At 41.9% G+C, this 17,679-nt stretch overlaps 1 protein-coding gene across 1 annotated transcript in view; it reads right to left on the bottom strand.

Moving 5' to 3' along the window:
* The window catches only part of fgd4a (FYVE, RhoGEF and PH domain containing 4a), a 53,382-nt gene extending 37,936 nt beyond the window's left edge, over window positions 1–15,446 (bottom strand). The window contains exon 1 of the mRNA XM_084555531.1: window positions 15,090–15,446. Coding sequence (XP_084411657.1) covers window positions 15,090–15,213 — 124 coding nt within the window. The 5' untranslated portion in view covers window positions 15,214–15,446. The remainder of the gene's footprint in view (window positions 1–15,089) is intronic.
* Between the last annotated feature and the right edge of the window lie 2,233 nt (window positions 15,447–17,679).

Genomic DNA, 17,679 nt, shown 5'->3' with positions numbered 1-17,679 from the left:
GCAGTCAGTCAAGTATATAGAAATCGAGAGTGCTCTGGAACGAGGTCTCTGGAAATATTTACACCACACACACTGTCTTATTTCCAACAGCATCACTTGAGTGTTCCTATGACGAGAAATAGTCTAAAACCAATTGAGGTGAAGGCCCTTCATGTGGCCTAAGACTGGGCTGAAAAAAAAAACCCATGACACTGTGTTACCGCTGCATAATGACATTATAATTTTAGGAAACACAGAATGCTTCAGCCTTGCTGTATAGTTCCTTCACGTGCTAACAGTTTATAATTAACAGTAGCTATGTACTTGCCCTTTCTGTCAGATTAGTGTTTGACCATACTGCTAAGGTTTATCTATTATAAATCAACCTACTTACTGAACAAGAGTATAAAACTGGAGAAAGTCCAACATAGCGATGTGTGCATCCAAGCTTGACTCAGTGAGTTGGACCCTAATTAATTGCAGTTTATCTTCTAAATACAAGTGACATGTTAACACATTAAAAGAAGTCGTCTAACAGCTCAGGGTTACATGTATCCTAAAGGCCACTTAAGCCACTACACTAATTAGAGCAAATCCTTTCAGAAATGTGTCAGGTATGTGAAATCAAATGTGACCACAATGTTTAATCTCATTTGAGCCATTTGGGGAAAAATATTAATTATATTGTTTTGTAATGATCCCTTTATTGATCCCTTATGTGGAAATACTGTCTCTGCATTAAATCCAACCATTTGCAAACACTAAGACTAGTGACCACAATCAGTGGGAAGTGGGGGAGTGGTTTGGGTCCTTTGCTCGAGGCGCCTCAGCCATGGACGAGGAGGGGATTTGAACCTTACAGCCCTAAATCATTTCCTCTGAAAACTACTAGTTCATAGCTGTCCCTTAAACTCTTGTTTCTTGGAAAAAAAAAATCTGTCACAATGTCATGATACAAACAGAGCTATTAATAATTCTGTGAAAATTACACCATCACTTCCGTCTTTTGACTTTCAGAAAAACGGCTGCTGGGTGGTGGTGTAAACATTTTGGAAAGTCAAACCGACGAGGAACCTAAACATAAACTAAACACACATTGATTTTGATCAGAAGGATGCCTGGTTGTTTCCATGGTGACACTTAACACAAGTATTGGTTTTCAGACAGTGAGTAATGGACTTATTTAAGTATTCACTGTACAACCCCGCAGAACGACTTGAGCTTACAGGCATAAATGCAGGCATACGTGCGTGCTTGACAGACAGGCCACAAATCCACGGATCTTTTTCTACATTGTTGCCAGTCACCCGCACACACGAGGCCATATGATTTGCAGAAACGGGCACCAAGTCACAAATACGCAAAGGTGGGTATGAGAAATTCAATCAAACGCTTAATGCGCATGCTGCTGGGTGGCAGATAAGCCCTTCAGTGATGCCCTGCAACCACGGATCAATCTGATGTCACACACTGTGAATGTCAGCTTGAAGAATCCTTTCTGAATCTTTCCACACACTCGCCTAATTTAAACCCGCTCTGTTGCTGCCAACCAGATAAAATTCAAAAGAAATGAATGAATTATCATTAGTTGTTTTTGCACACTTTATTTCTGCACCAAAGTTTCCAGAGTTCCTATAAATACTTCGATCAGTGCAATAAATAATTTACTCTCTCTCTCTCTCTCTCTCTCTCTCTCTCTCTCGCTCTCTCTCGCTCTCTCTCTCGCGCTCTCTCTCTCGCTCTCTCGACTGTTGCCTCCTGTCTGGGCTCTACAGAATAACGAATTCCTTTCCATTTTCTATATTCCACCTGTCAGAACAGCTCAGATTTTGCAGTCTATTAAAGTCCTTCAATTCCAACTCATTTTGAAGCACTAAAACATAATTGTATTCCTTCAAAAACAAATATTCATTTTTTCTCACATATAAATATATGTGCATATATTTTCATGTGTCTAAAGCCTCAGTACCTTCCTCCCACACACCACAAACACAATGCTCACTTCATACTTTGCTGCAGCTGACGTGTCCCTCTCCTCTCTATCACATGCACCTATCTCTTTGTTACTCCAGACCATCTCTCCTTCCATCAATCCATCTCTTTCTTTGCTCTTTGGGCCGAGAAGACAGGAGAGGGGAGGAGAGCAGCATGGCTCCGGGCAATTACCCATCACATCTCTGTAAGCGTAAAACCACGGGCTTCCCACACACACACATCATTAGTTAAACCCACACCGCTCAAAATGCATGCACACGAGCATGTTTGCCAGTGTGCACACACACATTTGGCGTGCGGCATTTGAGCCCTTGCCGTTTTCATCGACTCTCTCCTCGGCCCTGGTGCAGCACGCGCATAATGAAGGTCAATGATGAATGATGGCTCTTGTCTGCAGACACACACACGTGTTGATAGACACGCATATACAAGAACAAAAACTACAAAGACACAACAAACAAGGTAACGAGGCAGGACCTCTCTCTCTACACCGGCACGTAACATCAACGGGATGACACCTGCCCCCTCTCCTCACAGCAACGGCCCACTCTGCATTGCTTCACATAATCATCCTGACACACACACAGCATCGTGCCATTCATGGTGTTAGTCTGCCCCCTGAAAAAAAATCAAATAAATCAACAGCTTGCTAAAATGAATGCTGATTTGCACTGTGATGATCCTGAGCACTTCTGCAAGCGAGATAATAACGTAGCCAGACAATAGCTCTTATCTAGACACCACATTGATTAAACAATTTGTTTAGTGGGGGTGAGAAGATGCTCAGCTGCTTTCATTATCCACCTTATCTTTCTCGTCTTTCCTCACAGTAAACACGAGGAATAAATCCCACTATAATCCACCCTGCATTAACAACAGGAGCTGAAAGGGATCACACGGACTGATAAGTACTAGGACAGCAGGAAGAAGATGTGTATGCGAATGTGTACACGGTACACAGACACATTTGTTGACTTTATTAATGGTCAGTCTATGACGTCAAGAGAATTTCAATCATACCTTACTGACATACCTGTCTTTACAAAAGGAAGGTGTATGTGCTGGGTGAGACTGCTTTGTCCCCGTCTCCTGCTGAACGTACCCACCAGTCTACTCTGTCTGCTTCAATTACCACTCTGTGAACACTTTGCAAACAACGTCCCGGCGAACAGGACTGACTGCGTTCCCCTTTACCCCATTTAGCACTTAGAATGCAATCATATTTCAAATGACTGGGCTGATCAGGTTCTCAGCTCTGACTGACGACAGGAGGCATTTTTGTGTTCACCCGGTTTAGTTTCAAGGTATTTGTGGTATTGTGTGTCGTGACTTGCTGTCAGTTTTACGGCATGCTACAACACCTGTAATGAACGGTGCTTAAACAATTAAAAACATGTTTGCCTTTCCTCCTTTGACAAGTCGGCACATCCCCTGTAGGCTCAGACACACCACTCTGACAATCCTGTTGAAAAGTAAGCCCCCAGGTGGCCAAAACGAAAACTGCACCGTCTGGCCAAAAAAAAAAAAAAGATAATTTATTAGATTAAACAAATGTAAATCTAGTTTGACTTGAAGATGTTTATAGATAAAATAACCAAATGTAAATCTTCTGTTTCTGGGTAATCCAATACACTAAAAACGTGACAGGTGAAGGTATTTTATCACATTAATACTCTCCATAATTACCCAAACACCACATGAGATATTACTATATATTATAACTCGACTGTATCTTAAAATAAATGAGACATTGACAAAGCATGTATGTGTTCAGGCCTATTTAGCAGGAGTTCCAGAAGAACAATAAAATTTTTCAGTTCTAAGAATTGCGAATTGGATTGTGAATGGTTATATTTGTCTGTTCTTATTAACAAATGCTTGCAAGTTTGTTCAAGCATTAGTTTAAACTTAATTGTAAGCTTTAAAGACCAGACAAAGGACAAATTTAAGTCAAAGTCAAAAGTAAAAGTCAGATTTATTGTCAATTATGACATGTGCAACACATTCACAAGACTGAAATCTCTTTCCTCACAGGCCTACGGTGCAGCAACTTAAACATAAAATGTACACATATGAGATTAAAAACAGGAAGTGGAAAATATGTCAAAAACATCTACGGAGATTGCAGAAACTACTACAATTGGGTGAAGAACTCTCCAACGCATTATTAAAAACTGGAAGGATAGTGGGGAACCATGGCATCAGGGTAAGAAGAGAGGCAAATTAAGTAACGCTCCCATCATGCCTAGTGCCTACTGTACAAGCCTGTGGGGGCAGTGCTATGATCTGGGCTTGCTGCAGTTGCTCAGGTCTAGGTTCACCAACATTATGTGTCCAAAGAATGAGGTCAGCTGTCTACCTGAGTATACTGAATGACCAGGTTATTCCATCAATGGATTTTTTCTTCCCCGATGGCACGGGCATATTCCAAGATGACAATGCCAGGATTCACGGGGCTCAAATTGTGAAAGAGTGCTTCAGGGAGCATTAGACATCATTTTCACACATGGATTGGCCACCACAGAGTCCAGACCTTAACCCCATTGAGAATCTTTGGGATGGACTGGAGAAGGCTTTGTGCATTGGTCAGACTCTCCCATCATCAATACAAGATCTTGGTGAAAAAATGAAAGCAACACTGGATGGAAATAAATCTTGTGACATCGCAGACAGTTATCGAAATAATGCCACAGCAAATGTGTGCTGTAATCAAAGCTAAAGGTGGTGCAATGAGTGCTTGACCTTTTTTTGGTGGTGACTTTTGTTTTGGCCAGGCAGTGTATATCTATCTATCTATCTATCTATCTATAGATATATATATCAGGACTCTGACCTTTATATAGGTCAGAGTCCTGAGTTAGTTACAGCAATATTTAATTCATAGATGATCTGACCTAATGTTTTAATGACTGTCTGACTTTCTGTCAATAACTGCTGCCGTGTAAAATCTTCACCACGTCAAGCAGTTTTCTTCATGATAAGTAATTTTTAAGATTTATTGTCCCTGAAGAAGGAGAATGCTTTTTTCCCCTGTGGGTGGAAGCACTGGATGAGCAACAATCATTGGAATGCACACACATTCTTGCAACTCTATATCCAGCTGACAGCCAGCAGATGAGGCATGGGTGAAGGAAATGAATGAACCCCGGGCGGTAACCTGTGGTCACATAATGTTCATCATACTGGTGTGAAATGCGTAATCACATCAGCAGCAAAACAAGCATGTTTGGATGCACACATGCAGGAGGCATTTTGCTTTTCTGACCTTTAGAGAACAAACGTTGCTATGATATACGCACAAATGCTTGTTTGTATTAAGTGTATCCCCGCAACACATGCATTCCTCAAGATGTCTATTGTTAAGCATGCATCTCTCGTCACAATACAATCCGAGCGTGCTTTCAGAAGTCTGGTATGCCGGGAAAGAATGGCGATCAATAGGGAGAGAGGGAGAGAGGGTGAAAAACAGAGAATCACACAGAGAGAGGAAGAGAGAAAAGCTCTCAGGGAAGAAAGAGTACATAGCAACAGAGAAAAACAGAAGATGAAATATACAGTATACATATATATATATATATATATATATATAAAAAGTCTGTTCTTTCTTCAGGAAGCATCTCTTCAAGAGGGTTGGCAACCACACCGCGACTCTGTGGTTAAAAAACAAACAATGGGACTAAATTTAGCTGATCATCATTATCTCCACGACTACAAGAATATCTGGCTTCACCCCAACACTAAGGTACCAGCATCCAGTTAACAACATAACGTGTTGATGAAGCTTTAGAAATCAGATGTTGACGCTCCATTAGAGCTGGGAAGCAAAAATCAGAAAGTAAAAATCAAAGAGACGGCATCTTAAGGACAACTTCAGGCTCTGAACGCCGTTAATTAAGTGATGCAACACAAACATTTTGAACAGAACAAATTATGCATAGACTCTCAAGAGAATGCGGTGAGACTTGTCAGACCATGAGACTTATTGCTTCAAACGGTTCTGTTAATTCAGGCCTAGGTGTGGGGTGGAAGGAAATTCCCAGGGAATCCAAAAAAAGAAAAACGATATCAAAAGAGGGTTTATCCTCTTTGAAGCATGGATGTGCTTCATGTACTTCTTGTTAACCATCCTGTTTTGCATTTTGCAGCAAGTGTGCATGCATAGTGAAAGACTTGGCTGTGTGTTTTCAAAATGGAGAAGCTTTTACATTAAAAGTACTCTCTCACACACAGTAGATGTCATCAAAACATTCTCTGGAGATTGTGAATTAAATAATTCTTCACACGACAAACCGATTAACAATAGAGGCTATTAACACTGACTATCTTAAAGCAACAGCTCAGCACAAAAGGAAATTAAAAAAAAAGTTGTGATTATTTCCAAATAGGCTCAAACATTTCCAACTTCCTACACGGAGGTCCCAGTAAAAATAGAAAATGAACCAAACCCTGCATGACAAGTTCTGTCACGGGCTGTTTTTGACACTCTCTCCCACGTTAAAACAATGAGCGCGGTGAAAGGAGCCCGGGCCCGCCGGTGCTCCCAGCCTTTTCCTTCCTGCCCAGTGAGAATGAAGGCAGAATGGCTCACACTGCGCCCACTGTTCTCGCCTTAAACAGGGGTGAGTCAACCATACCCGCTAACAATACAGAACATCCTAAGAGAGGTGCGCAGTTTGAGGCCGTGCAGTGTTACAACACACCAACTCATTTCCAGGGAACTGCTACACAAACAGTTGGGAAATGGGCCGCCTGGGTTTGTTGCCAAAAGGCCGGACTGGTTTGAAGAGGGTCTTAAGAGGAGGAAACGGTTCCCAGGGCACTCAGAACAAAACTCTCTCTTTTTTTTCCACCATGGCAGATTTAAACATCCTCTTGCAGAGTGGCAGGCCAGTCCACAGAGAGACCAGTGCAACACTCACTCGTTGTACATTTACCAAACATTCGTACTGGTAAACCGCTGACGGGCAACAAAGCCCCAACTGAGCACAGATTACTGATGCGCCCAGCAGAAAGGAGGAACCTCTTAAGATAATTAGTTTGTGGAGCAACTGTGTTCACAAACTACATGGTCAGACGGTACAGCAATACAATAAATGGTCCATGTGGGAGTGCATAAAGATGATAACATTAGAAATCAGATCCTGCTCGCTGGTAGAATGCAGAGATTAACAAGGATAAAAGAGCAACAGGGAATGAAACAAGGGAACTTCCGATGGAAAAAAAAAAAACGATGTAAAAGGATGGGGAGGGAAATAAATCTCTGTCCGAGTATTAACAGCACCGACCCGAATTTTTTTTTTTTTTTGCAGTGTAAATCCAAATCTTACCATAACAGCAGAGCAGACAGATCTTTGAGCCTTTACCTTTCCGACTCCAAAACCAGTACGTGCGGCGTCGTTTCATTACGAGTCCACTGTCTTTTTTTATTTATTTTGAAAAAGAAAAAAAAAAATATTGAAACCCAAGATTTCTTTCAAACAGACATATTCAGCCAAAGGACATCCTCACTGTGCTGTCCTGGGCTTTGCAGATCACCTACCCGAGGCGACATGTCTCTGACGGGACCTCCGGTAACTGCGCGCCAGGTAATCCATGCAGCGTCCGAGCTGAGATCAGAGCGAGTGTGAAAAGATGTGCCTCAAGAAACACTTCAAGCAGCTAGCGCTAAAAGTTTCGCTTCCTATGTGGAAACGGTGTCTTAAAATACACCTTTGTTTAGTACTTTCTCTCCATGCTTCCTCCGGGTAAGTTCACAAAGAGGCAGAGGAGACAACGTTGACTGGTCACAACGCTGCACTAAAGCTCAAGTGAAGAAACACAGCGCCGTAGTGGAACATGAATCACCCTTCACATCTGTTTGTCCTCTCACAGAAGGGATGTTCTTTATTACGCAAAGGTGAGAAAAAAAAATCGGTTTACACAATTCCAACATTTCCACCACATCTTCCTCTGTGTAAAATAACTTCCTCAAAGCGTCGCTTGGTCCCTCAGTGTCCAGCAGGCTGATGCGGAGCGTCTGTAATCTCCTTGTCTGAGCTCAGAGTGAGCTTGGAAGGTGACAGAGTACAGTAGCTTTCTGGGAAGAACCTCTTTGGATAACAATGCCAGTCAGGAGAGCGGGTGAGGGTGGGAGGGGGGCGACACATATCGCAGACAGGAAGCCCTGGCTGCTGCATGGAAAGAAAAACAGTGCGTCCCGGCTGAAACACAGCAGATACTGAGGTTTCTATTGATCGGGCACATTCAGACTTGAAAACACCAGTGCCAGTGGTTTATGTTTAGTCTCGACTTGGTGTGTCAAACACAGGTGATGAGGTTTAGGTGAAAAAAATAAAAATAAACTGCGGTTTCTATAAAAACAAGGTGACATTTAATAAAGTGTGAAAGACAAGTGTGATGATGCAAACACAGGAAGTGTCAAAAGGCTTCCCGCATAACCAGACGTATGTTTTTTTGTTTTCTGGAGAAGTTTTACTTACTATTTTACAAAGAGTCTAAAAGTAGCTCATTGTTTTTCCTGTGAGCACGTTCCTCTGTGTCTTCTCAGAATCACATGAATACTGCATGTCTACGTTTGTGTTACACAATGATGTGACGACAATATAGCTGTCGTCAGTCGTGTTTTTTCAAATATGGAAATATAATGAGTCACAGTGACATTATTAGAAGCACAAGAGTGTAATTATATGCTTTCAAAGATAAGAGATTCGAGCTTGTCAGAACAATTTAAGGCGAAACGGAAGGTGATTCCTCTCCTAATTGATTCGGGAGCAACTGCACAGGATCACACCAGGATAAAGTTAACATCACTCACTGAGCATCCGTAAGATATTTTCCAGCTGCCGGATAAAACATTTGTGAGCATTTGCCTACCCCTACTGGAGCATCTGCAAACTGCACCAACATGATGCGAAACACGTTCACTGATCAGCCACAACATTAAAACCACTGACCGGAGCAGTAAATAACACTGACCATCTATTCTGCTGGGAAACCTTTTAACCTGGCATTCATGTGGATGTTACTTAGACATGTACCACCCACCTAGACCAGACCAGGCACCCCCACCCCATAGCAATGAGACTCCTTGACGGCAGCAGCCATCCCCAGCAGGATGCAGCCTGACACAGGAACAACTCAACAAAACATGAACAGCACAAGGTTGACCTGGCCTCCAAATTCACTAGATCCCAAACTGATCAAGTATCTGTGGGATGATCCACAGAGGCCCCTCCCCTCAACCTATAGGACCCAACGCCCCCCCACTAACAACATCCTGTTGCCAGACGCCACAGGACACCCTCAGAAGGCCCATGTCCATTCTCTGATGAGTCACAACAGTTTTGGAGGCACAAGGGAGACCTACACGATATTAGGAAGGTGGTCCTAATGTTATGCCTGATCGGTGTATGCTTGTGACAGCACGTGTGTGCAACCGCTAGGGTAAATTACACAGACAGACAGACAGACGCACACACACACACACACGCACACACACACACACACACACACACACACACACACACACGTATTAGCCATTTCCTGCTGAGTGCGGCTCACACCCAGGGTAATTATCAACTGAGCAAACCAATAACTTCCTACACACCTCCATGGACAAACATCTGTCTGCGTGAGACATGTGTGCTAGGCACTGACTAAACCAAAGGGAAATATTCCAATAAAGAAATTAAGTCATACTTAAGGATTACTTAATCAAATAAGGAGTTATGCATTAACAAGGAATCAATGATCACTCAGGAATTTTATGGCCTTCAGCTGTCTGCACACCAAGATCAAAATGCTTTGGGCCATAATGAGCCTGTAAAAGTTAGTAGTTATGACATCAAGGGACCTTGGAACCACCATGCAAAACATACAGTATCATAAAATATGAGTTATGAAGATCAGCACAGTGGGGACAGCCTATTAGGACAAGATGTCCTCCTGCTCACAAGGTGCAAAGAACAAAGAGAGAGAAAGATACTACACAACACATTTAACAGCAAGACCTTTTCATGCCAGATGAGATTTTGAAGACACATCAGGTGCACACATTTAATCTCAAGAGGAGTGGCATGAGACAGAGTACTCATTACTGAAATAATACCTCCACGTATAAAAAAAAAAGTATCAAAGGCAGTGTTTATCATTCAAATGGGACTGTCTGATAGAAATTAAAAGAATCTATCATGCTGCGTCAGATTCTGTCTGATCTATTATGTCTATCTATTTGCAAAGCTGAGCAAACACAAGATATTTGCAGTGATAATTAGTTGAAGCTACTCAAATTGATCGGCCAGTGTCAGTGTCAGAATGCTCCATCTACAAGTAATATCTTAATCTGGAATATACTCTAAGATCAACCTTAATTGAATTCATTTACATGTGGAGCTTTTTTTTTTTAATCAGATGAATGCAGGTTCCTTATTTACCTATGTCTCCATAAACTCCAGAGGCAAAGATCTTAACATTCATCTGCTATTTTCTAAATCGTCTGTCATTTAGTACTGGGCCTGTAACAGAAAGTAGTTTCGCACATGCATGTTTTTTTTCCACTGACTATAGCTGCCTGCAGCATCTGTAAACAAAGCTAATGGACCAGAACATTAAAGCTGCAAGTTGGAAAAACAAAACAGTGCCTCGACAAGGACTAAAGTGTGCAGCAAACAGACCTGCGGGGGTGCATAATGACTTTTGTAATGATTACAAGCAGCTCCTTTCATGTTAACACTTCATACGGCACTGGTTGAAATACCTGGACATTCTAAATTTCATTCATTCATTTTCTTTAACTGCTTGTCCTCTGCAGTGTCATTGGGCGGGAGGCGGGGTACACCCTGGACAGGTCTCCAGTCTATCGCAGGGCTAACACAGAGAAACAGACAACCATTCATTCACATGCACACCTACAGCCAATTTAGAATCACCAGTGAACCTAACGAGCATGTCTTTGGACAGTGGGAGGAAGCAGGAGTACCTGGAGAGAACCATACAGAAAGGATTTAAACCGGGAACCTTCTTGCTGTGGGGCATCAGTGCTAACCGTCATGACTACTTTTGTGAAATTTTTCATTTTTTATTTTTTTATTTTTATGTAGAAAATCAAGATCAATGAATTTACCATATACGGTTGCTTTCCCTCAAGCAGTAAAAACATGTATTTAGACCATTAGAACATAAGTGCCGATTCAGGCACTTGCCAACATACACAATATCACACTGACAACATTAGGCCACTTCTTCATGGTGCCTAATAGAGCAGTTACGCTCAGCGTTCATGCATTTGACCCTGATTTAACCTGATAATGTTGCCTTGATCTTGGCTGCTGATTTTCTGGGTGGAAACCACATCCTCCTCAACGTCACTCTGGCTGCGTTCAGACTGCCAGCCAAAATCCGATTTTTAGCCCATTCAGATTTGAATCGGATCTCGATTTTGAAGTCTGAACAGTGACAGATCACATGAAATCCGATTTTTGCCAAACGGTTGCAAACCACATCCAGAGGTAGTTTCATATCGCATTCGTATCGGATATGGACAGATGCGTCTCAGTCTGAACAGCTCCCAACACTCAGATGGGTTTTGACTGTCCGTGACGTCACTTACGCGACGCCAGGCCAGAACCAATGCGCCAGACCGCGTGCCTATTTCCATTGTGGAGGAGCCACGTTACGGCCACGGACAGTGATATTACAGCTATCACAATGGAGGAGGACTTTGAAAACAATTCGCCTTGGACAGAGGAAGAAACTGCATGCCTTATAAATCTTTACACTGACGTGACGTACATCCATCGTGTTGTTTGTTGTTGTTTTGCTTGTCGCTGTCGCAATCATATGACGTCTGACAAATACACGTGCTGAATGACGCTTCCGCTCGTTGCTACAGCAACCTATCAGCCCGGTGAAGAATGTGGCCCAGTCTGAACAGAACCATATCCGATTTGGACACTTGCTAAAGGCAGTGTGAACAGTCAGCCCTAAAAATCGGATATGAGAAGGAATCAGATTTGAATCAGATCCGTCTGCAGTCTGAACGCAGCCTCAGAGGCAAAGGGACGCAATTTGAAACGTATGCCGAAGTTAACCAAACATGCTTCCTCGCCCTATACAGGGTTAAATATTCTTTTTTAGTCATTACTGTAAAATACATTGAAAAAAGATTAAATATAAATATTGGTAAGAAAATCCTTAATGCAATGATGTTTTACTTACAAATAATTATAGTTACAATGAACACTAGATGGTGCAATTGAGTGTTTTTCAAGTTGAGGTAAGTAGTGATTATGAGTGTGTGAGAGAAGTTTTGGTAAAACAAAGATGGAGAGATTGTAAAAAGAAATCTTGTTTAAATCAACATGGACTTACATGTTGATTTAAACTTTTAGGAACCTTTTTATTGTGGGGAACATAATTTGCAGTGGGGAAATGTACCAAATAGGCCTATCACAGTGTTTTTCAACCTTGGGGTCGCAACCCCACATGGGGTCGTCTGAAATTCAAACGGGGTCGCCTGAAATGTCTAGGGTATGTTGCTGCAATAATCAACATTCTCTAAACTGCTTAAAAGCACATTTAAATTCAATCATGATGTATTGCGGGGCTTCTGGTGATTCTCACCCACAGATTCTGACTTTGAGAACTTCTTGTGTAAAATCATTGGAGCATATATCATTCATCTTGTTATTTACAAGACTGTAACTTTACTGTAACCACAAAGCAGCCGGGAGAAAACAGTCCCAGTGACGTTTTAGACTTCAAATACCATATCATATGTGAGGCAATGCCACAACCAGAGCTAAGATTTATGGTTAGTTTGCACTGATGTGGTGCAGTAAATCACGGCATATAAAAAGGAATCATCTTCATGCCATAGTGTACTGAGCTGCACAAGGGGACCACTATATGCTGAAGTAAATTAAAGGCCGGAGAGGACAGTAAGAGGGTTTCAGCTCTGGATGAATGGGTATCAGTGAGGCAAAACAATACCAGCAACGCCAGGCTAGCGGGCCACACAGGTCGTGATTCATACAGCCCCGCCGCTTCCCTCTCAGCAGAATAACAGCTCCATTGTTGGGAGACTGATAGAGCTGTCCTCGCAGTAATATCGGCGCAAACGTACATGCCTCAAAGCGGTTTGGACTAAATTTCACTGTACGTGGAGATAATTGTGGACTGGAGCATTGTGTTTATGAAGCAAGGACGCTGCAATCCTTTTCAGGGAGAGGAGGTTATTTACCATAAAATTCCCCAACACCTATTTGACTTGTATGAATGATGATGTGCAAAAATAGCACAGTGTTGACATTTCTATTCCACTTTTGTGCAACTCAGCTGTTACACCAACAAGATGAGACAAGAGCTGACCGGGTAACAATGCACTGTGGTTTACGTTCAAATGAAACAAACTCGCAGGCTTAGTTCCTAACCATTTGACTAGAAAGAATGGAAATAAAGCATCTTCCGGAGCATACAATAACGGCCTAAAACCCATTTTGTACCAATCTGGCAAATTTTCTATACAGAGACAGAACATGGTAGATCATTAAAATCATGATACTGCGTGTCTACTGAAATACTATGGTCCAAGAAATGCAGGAATCAGCCAGGAAATTGCTGGAGTCACGTTGAATCAAGTGAAACGGAAGAAGTAAATCTTAACTGGGACCGTGGCAATTAAGTTGAACTAAAAACGGATTGTTTTAACCGTTTATAGTCATTGTTTTAACCGTTTATAGTCATCAGTCACAGTTCATGTACAGGTTAGTTTCACTTTAAATGAAAAACAACCTGGAAGACTTGTTATATAATATACCAGCCATCATGGTGGAATGATAAGAGAACACGGTTTCTGAAGCAGTACTGATAGTAGAAACTGTTCATTAATGATAAAAAATCCAATTAATTATTTTATGAAAATGGACTAATTAGCTTTAAAAAAAAAAGTCAACCAGCGACAGTCTTCACAAGCTACATTTCTTTCTTACTGGTCAAATATCATAAAAGCAGGTGTGGATGAAACCTAAAGCAATACAGGATATGGCACAATACAAATGACAAATCCGATCCATACGAATTTGACTCCAGTATTGCTAACAGACAGTGATTCATTGACAGACCATATCTCAGGGTCTTCTGGCATATACCTCACTTTCTGACTCACAGCTTCTAATTTGCAGACCTGACACATGGAGCAGACTGCTGACAGACGTCTTGTTCCTTATGGCCTAAAGCCACCTTGCCTGGACTTAACAATGGCACTATCAAACACAGAGCAAAGTTCACATCAAACTACAAGTACAGTGTTGTCTGCTTCATGTTTGCACAAGCACAAAGCGGCATGCAAGATAAGACAAAGTCATGAGAGCACCTCCTCTCTCAGCGGGTCATGCCCAGACAGTGGAAAGTGTAGTAGATGTGCTGACATTTATTTGGATACTTGTTTTCTGAGAAATATAGTCTGAAAAACTGGGATGAAACCTTGGAAAAAAACTTTCAGTTACAGCCGTCAGGCTGCAGCTTTGCACAGATCCATCTGGAAGTCTGCATGGAGACAGCTCCCAAGCGTTTGATCACACCCATTTCCATATTCCCAAGGGGTGCATTCTGATCCAGAACAGATAAAGTTCCAAGACTTCCTATGAAACTGCTGTTCCCCAGAATGAAAAAAAAATACGTGCCCTCGAGCTTGCAGATGGTTACACAACACGCTGGGTCTTGCCTTTAAACCATGCATACCTGCTGAGCACCCAGTAAGACAGCAGTGGTGTGTAAACAAGGGCCATGGTATAAGTGTGTTTGTGTGCTACAGTGTGATCGCCCCATGCTTTCCCAACCAGGCTGACAGAAAAACATGATGGCTTACACGCAGGACGAATAAAACCATAACAATGGGTCACAATGCTCAGACAGGACAGCACATTAGAGAGTACAAGGGACTTTACATGACTACAATGGCATGCAAGATATGGGAAATTGGGAATTCAGTCGGGATAAAACGCACAATCTAATAAAACAAACGAAGAAAGAAAGAAACACCAGTTGAGCACCCATTTTAGTTAATAGGTCTAAATTTCACTATAAAAAGAGATTCCAAACATTCCTTCAAAACTCACCTGCTTCAATTCGGTGACTATGATCCAGACTTCGCTGTTTCCTACGAAAGGCGACTCTGTTGAAGCCCTCCATTTTCCCCTCAGGGTCTGACCGCTCAGGCATTTTGAGACTTCTAAATGACATTTTAAGTGATCCACAATAACAGTGACGAGTTTGGGAAACGCGATCGCCGCCGACCTCCTCGCAGCAAACTTTGTAGACACCGCGTCCAGCTGCGCAGCGTCAACCCGTGTACCTCAGTGACAAATCTGAACGCTCTGTCCTCCTGGTCAGTAGGAGTAGCATCAAACCTCGGAGGATACACCGGACAGAAATGCTCTAAAAGCCCACACGAGACAGTTTGATCCGCTGGTTTCCCTGCAATGTCACCTTGATGGGGGTGTTTTCTCCCTGAGCCCCGCCCGCCTGTTTCCTCTGTGGCATTACCATACCAGGACAATCATGTCCATTCTGTGGTGCCACGACTAGTCCTCACCACGGACGCACACACACACACAGAAAAAAAATACATAAACTTGGACTGATCTCATTGTTCTTTCTTTCTTTTTTTTTTTTTTTTCTTTTTTTTTTTTTTTGGCAAAGCTAAAATATTAAAATAGTAATTTGATTTTAAGACCGACTTCTTCCTCACATTCTTTAATGTTTAGGTTGCAGGAGCAATATGGAAAAAAAAGCATGTGAACGTTATCAGTCATCAAGGTTATGGTATATTTAAAAAAACAAGGGAAGCCTTTTAGAACTGAAAAAGTAACGTGTGGAAACGTCTTCAAAAAAATCCTACAAGTTTAGCTTTGTTTTTTGTTTTGTTTTTTTGGATGGAAGGGAAAGAGTCAGCCAGACTTGCAAAAAAAACAATATATCATACGGATCATCTTCCTCCTATCAGATTATGCTGATTTGTCCACTGTGGTTTCAAATCTCTTCTCAAGTTACCTGTCTGAAACGGCGTCCCTTGTCTTGTGCACCATTTGCCCCTTATTCATTTCACATTTTTTAAAATGTGGTGAATGAAAATCTTTGTCAAACCTCTCTACACCATTTTGTTTTTGTAAAATACACACATCAGGCATAACATTATGACCATCTTCCTAATATTGCATAGGTCTCCCTTGTGCCTCCAACACAGTTGTGACTCATCAGAGAATGGACATGGGCCTTCTGAAGGTGTCCTGTGGTGTCTGGCAACATGATGTTGTTAATACGTTGAGGGGAGGGGTCTCTGTGGATCATCCCACTGATACTTGATCATTTTGGGATCTAGTGAATTTAGAGGCCAGGTCAACACCTTGTGCTGTTCTTCATGTTTTTTGAGTTGTTCCTAAACTGTTTTTGTGTGTGTACCTGTGTCAGGCTGCATCCTGCTGGGGATGGCTGCTGCCATCAAGGAGTGTCATTGCTATGGGGTAGGGGTGTCTGTTCTGGTCTAGGTGGGGTGCAGTGACATCCACATGAATGAATGCCAGGTCCAAAAGTTTCCCAGCAGAACATTGAATTGTCACAAGATCAATATAATTATAAACTTCTTCTGTCAGTGGTTTTAATGTTGCGGCTGATTAGTATATATTTTATCCTATTTTTTGTTATATGTAGAGGAACATGGGCTCAGCTTCACATGTAGTTAGTAACTTTGTCTAAAGTTTGTCAAGTAATGAAATAGAGAAACAGACACAAACATAAAGTTGCATACAAATTCAAGGACAAGTCTTTTATTTACTCGTGAAATCAGTTAAACACTGTTCTGAATGGTAGAGAAATCGTAAAACCCACTGTAGTACACCATACAGCTCAGCCTCCTTTTTGTTTTTCTTTTCAGTCTTCAGATTAGTCTCCCTCTCCATCCGCCGCTAAATTGTGCAAACAAACCAAGAGGGTTAGGTCATCAGTGAGCCTGCACGGGTTTTCGGAAGCTACTTTTGGACCACAAATGGTTTCATCACTCTGTGTAGTTGCGAAAGAAATCTACACTGTCAACAAGGACATATCCACGAAAATGTATACACACGGAGGACAGAGGGAGTCCACTCATTCGTCGCTGTTGGAACAGAACTGCTGTCGTTAACAACATTAACACTGGCTTTGACGTTTTGGGATATTCATTATGTTGTTTCAATGTGTTGTGGCAAACATGGAGAAGAATATGAAAGGTACCGAAGTATGGGATTTCAATTATGCAAAAAAAAAAGGTAAAAGTCTATCTCACATCATTTATCTCAGGGGGCTATCTCGATTTTGTCACGGGAAATTAACAGTATGCTGTCACTGCGTCCCTCTTTTAACAAGAAAGTCATGGACGCCCCTGCTCTTCTTTTTCGTCAGCCTGCTGGTTAGCTCATGGTGACAGAAATGGGTGAAAGACCGAGGTCAATCTCATCCAGATCAGTCGATGAACCAGTGCTACTGTATTGCTCTAATGCATAGTGCATAATTGTGCTTGTACAGTACTGCATACTGTCTGGAGGAAGCATGTGGAGGCAGCTAAACAAGGAGACCCTACGACGACAGATTAGTGGAGATCAGGAACTAATGATATGGTTGGTTTTTTTTACCAATATAGTGAAAGAGACAGAGAATACTTCATGGTCAGAATAC

Source organism: Chelon labrosus (assembly GCF_963514085.1).
Source record: "Chelon labrosus genome assembly, chromosome: 11".
Classification (NCBI taxonomy): domain Eukaryota; kingdom Metazoa; phylum Chordata; class Actinopteri; order Mugiliformes; family Mugilidae; genus Chelon; species Chelon labrosus.
Note: the sequence above shows the minus strand (reverse complement) of the source record. Positions and strands in the feature narration are given on the sequence as shown.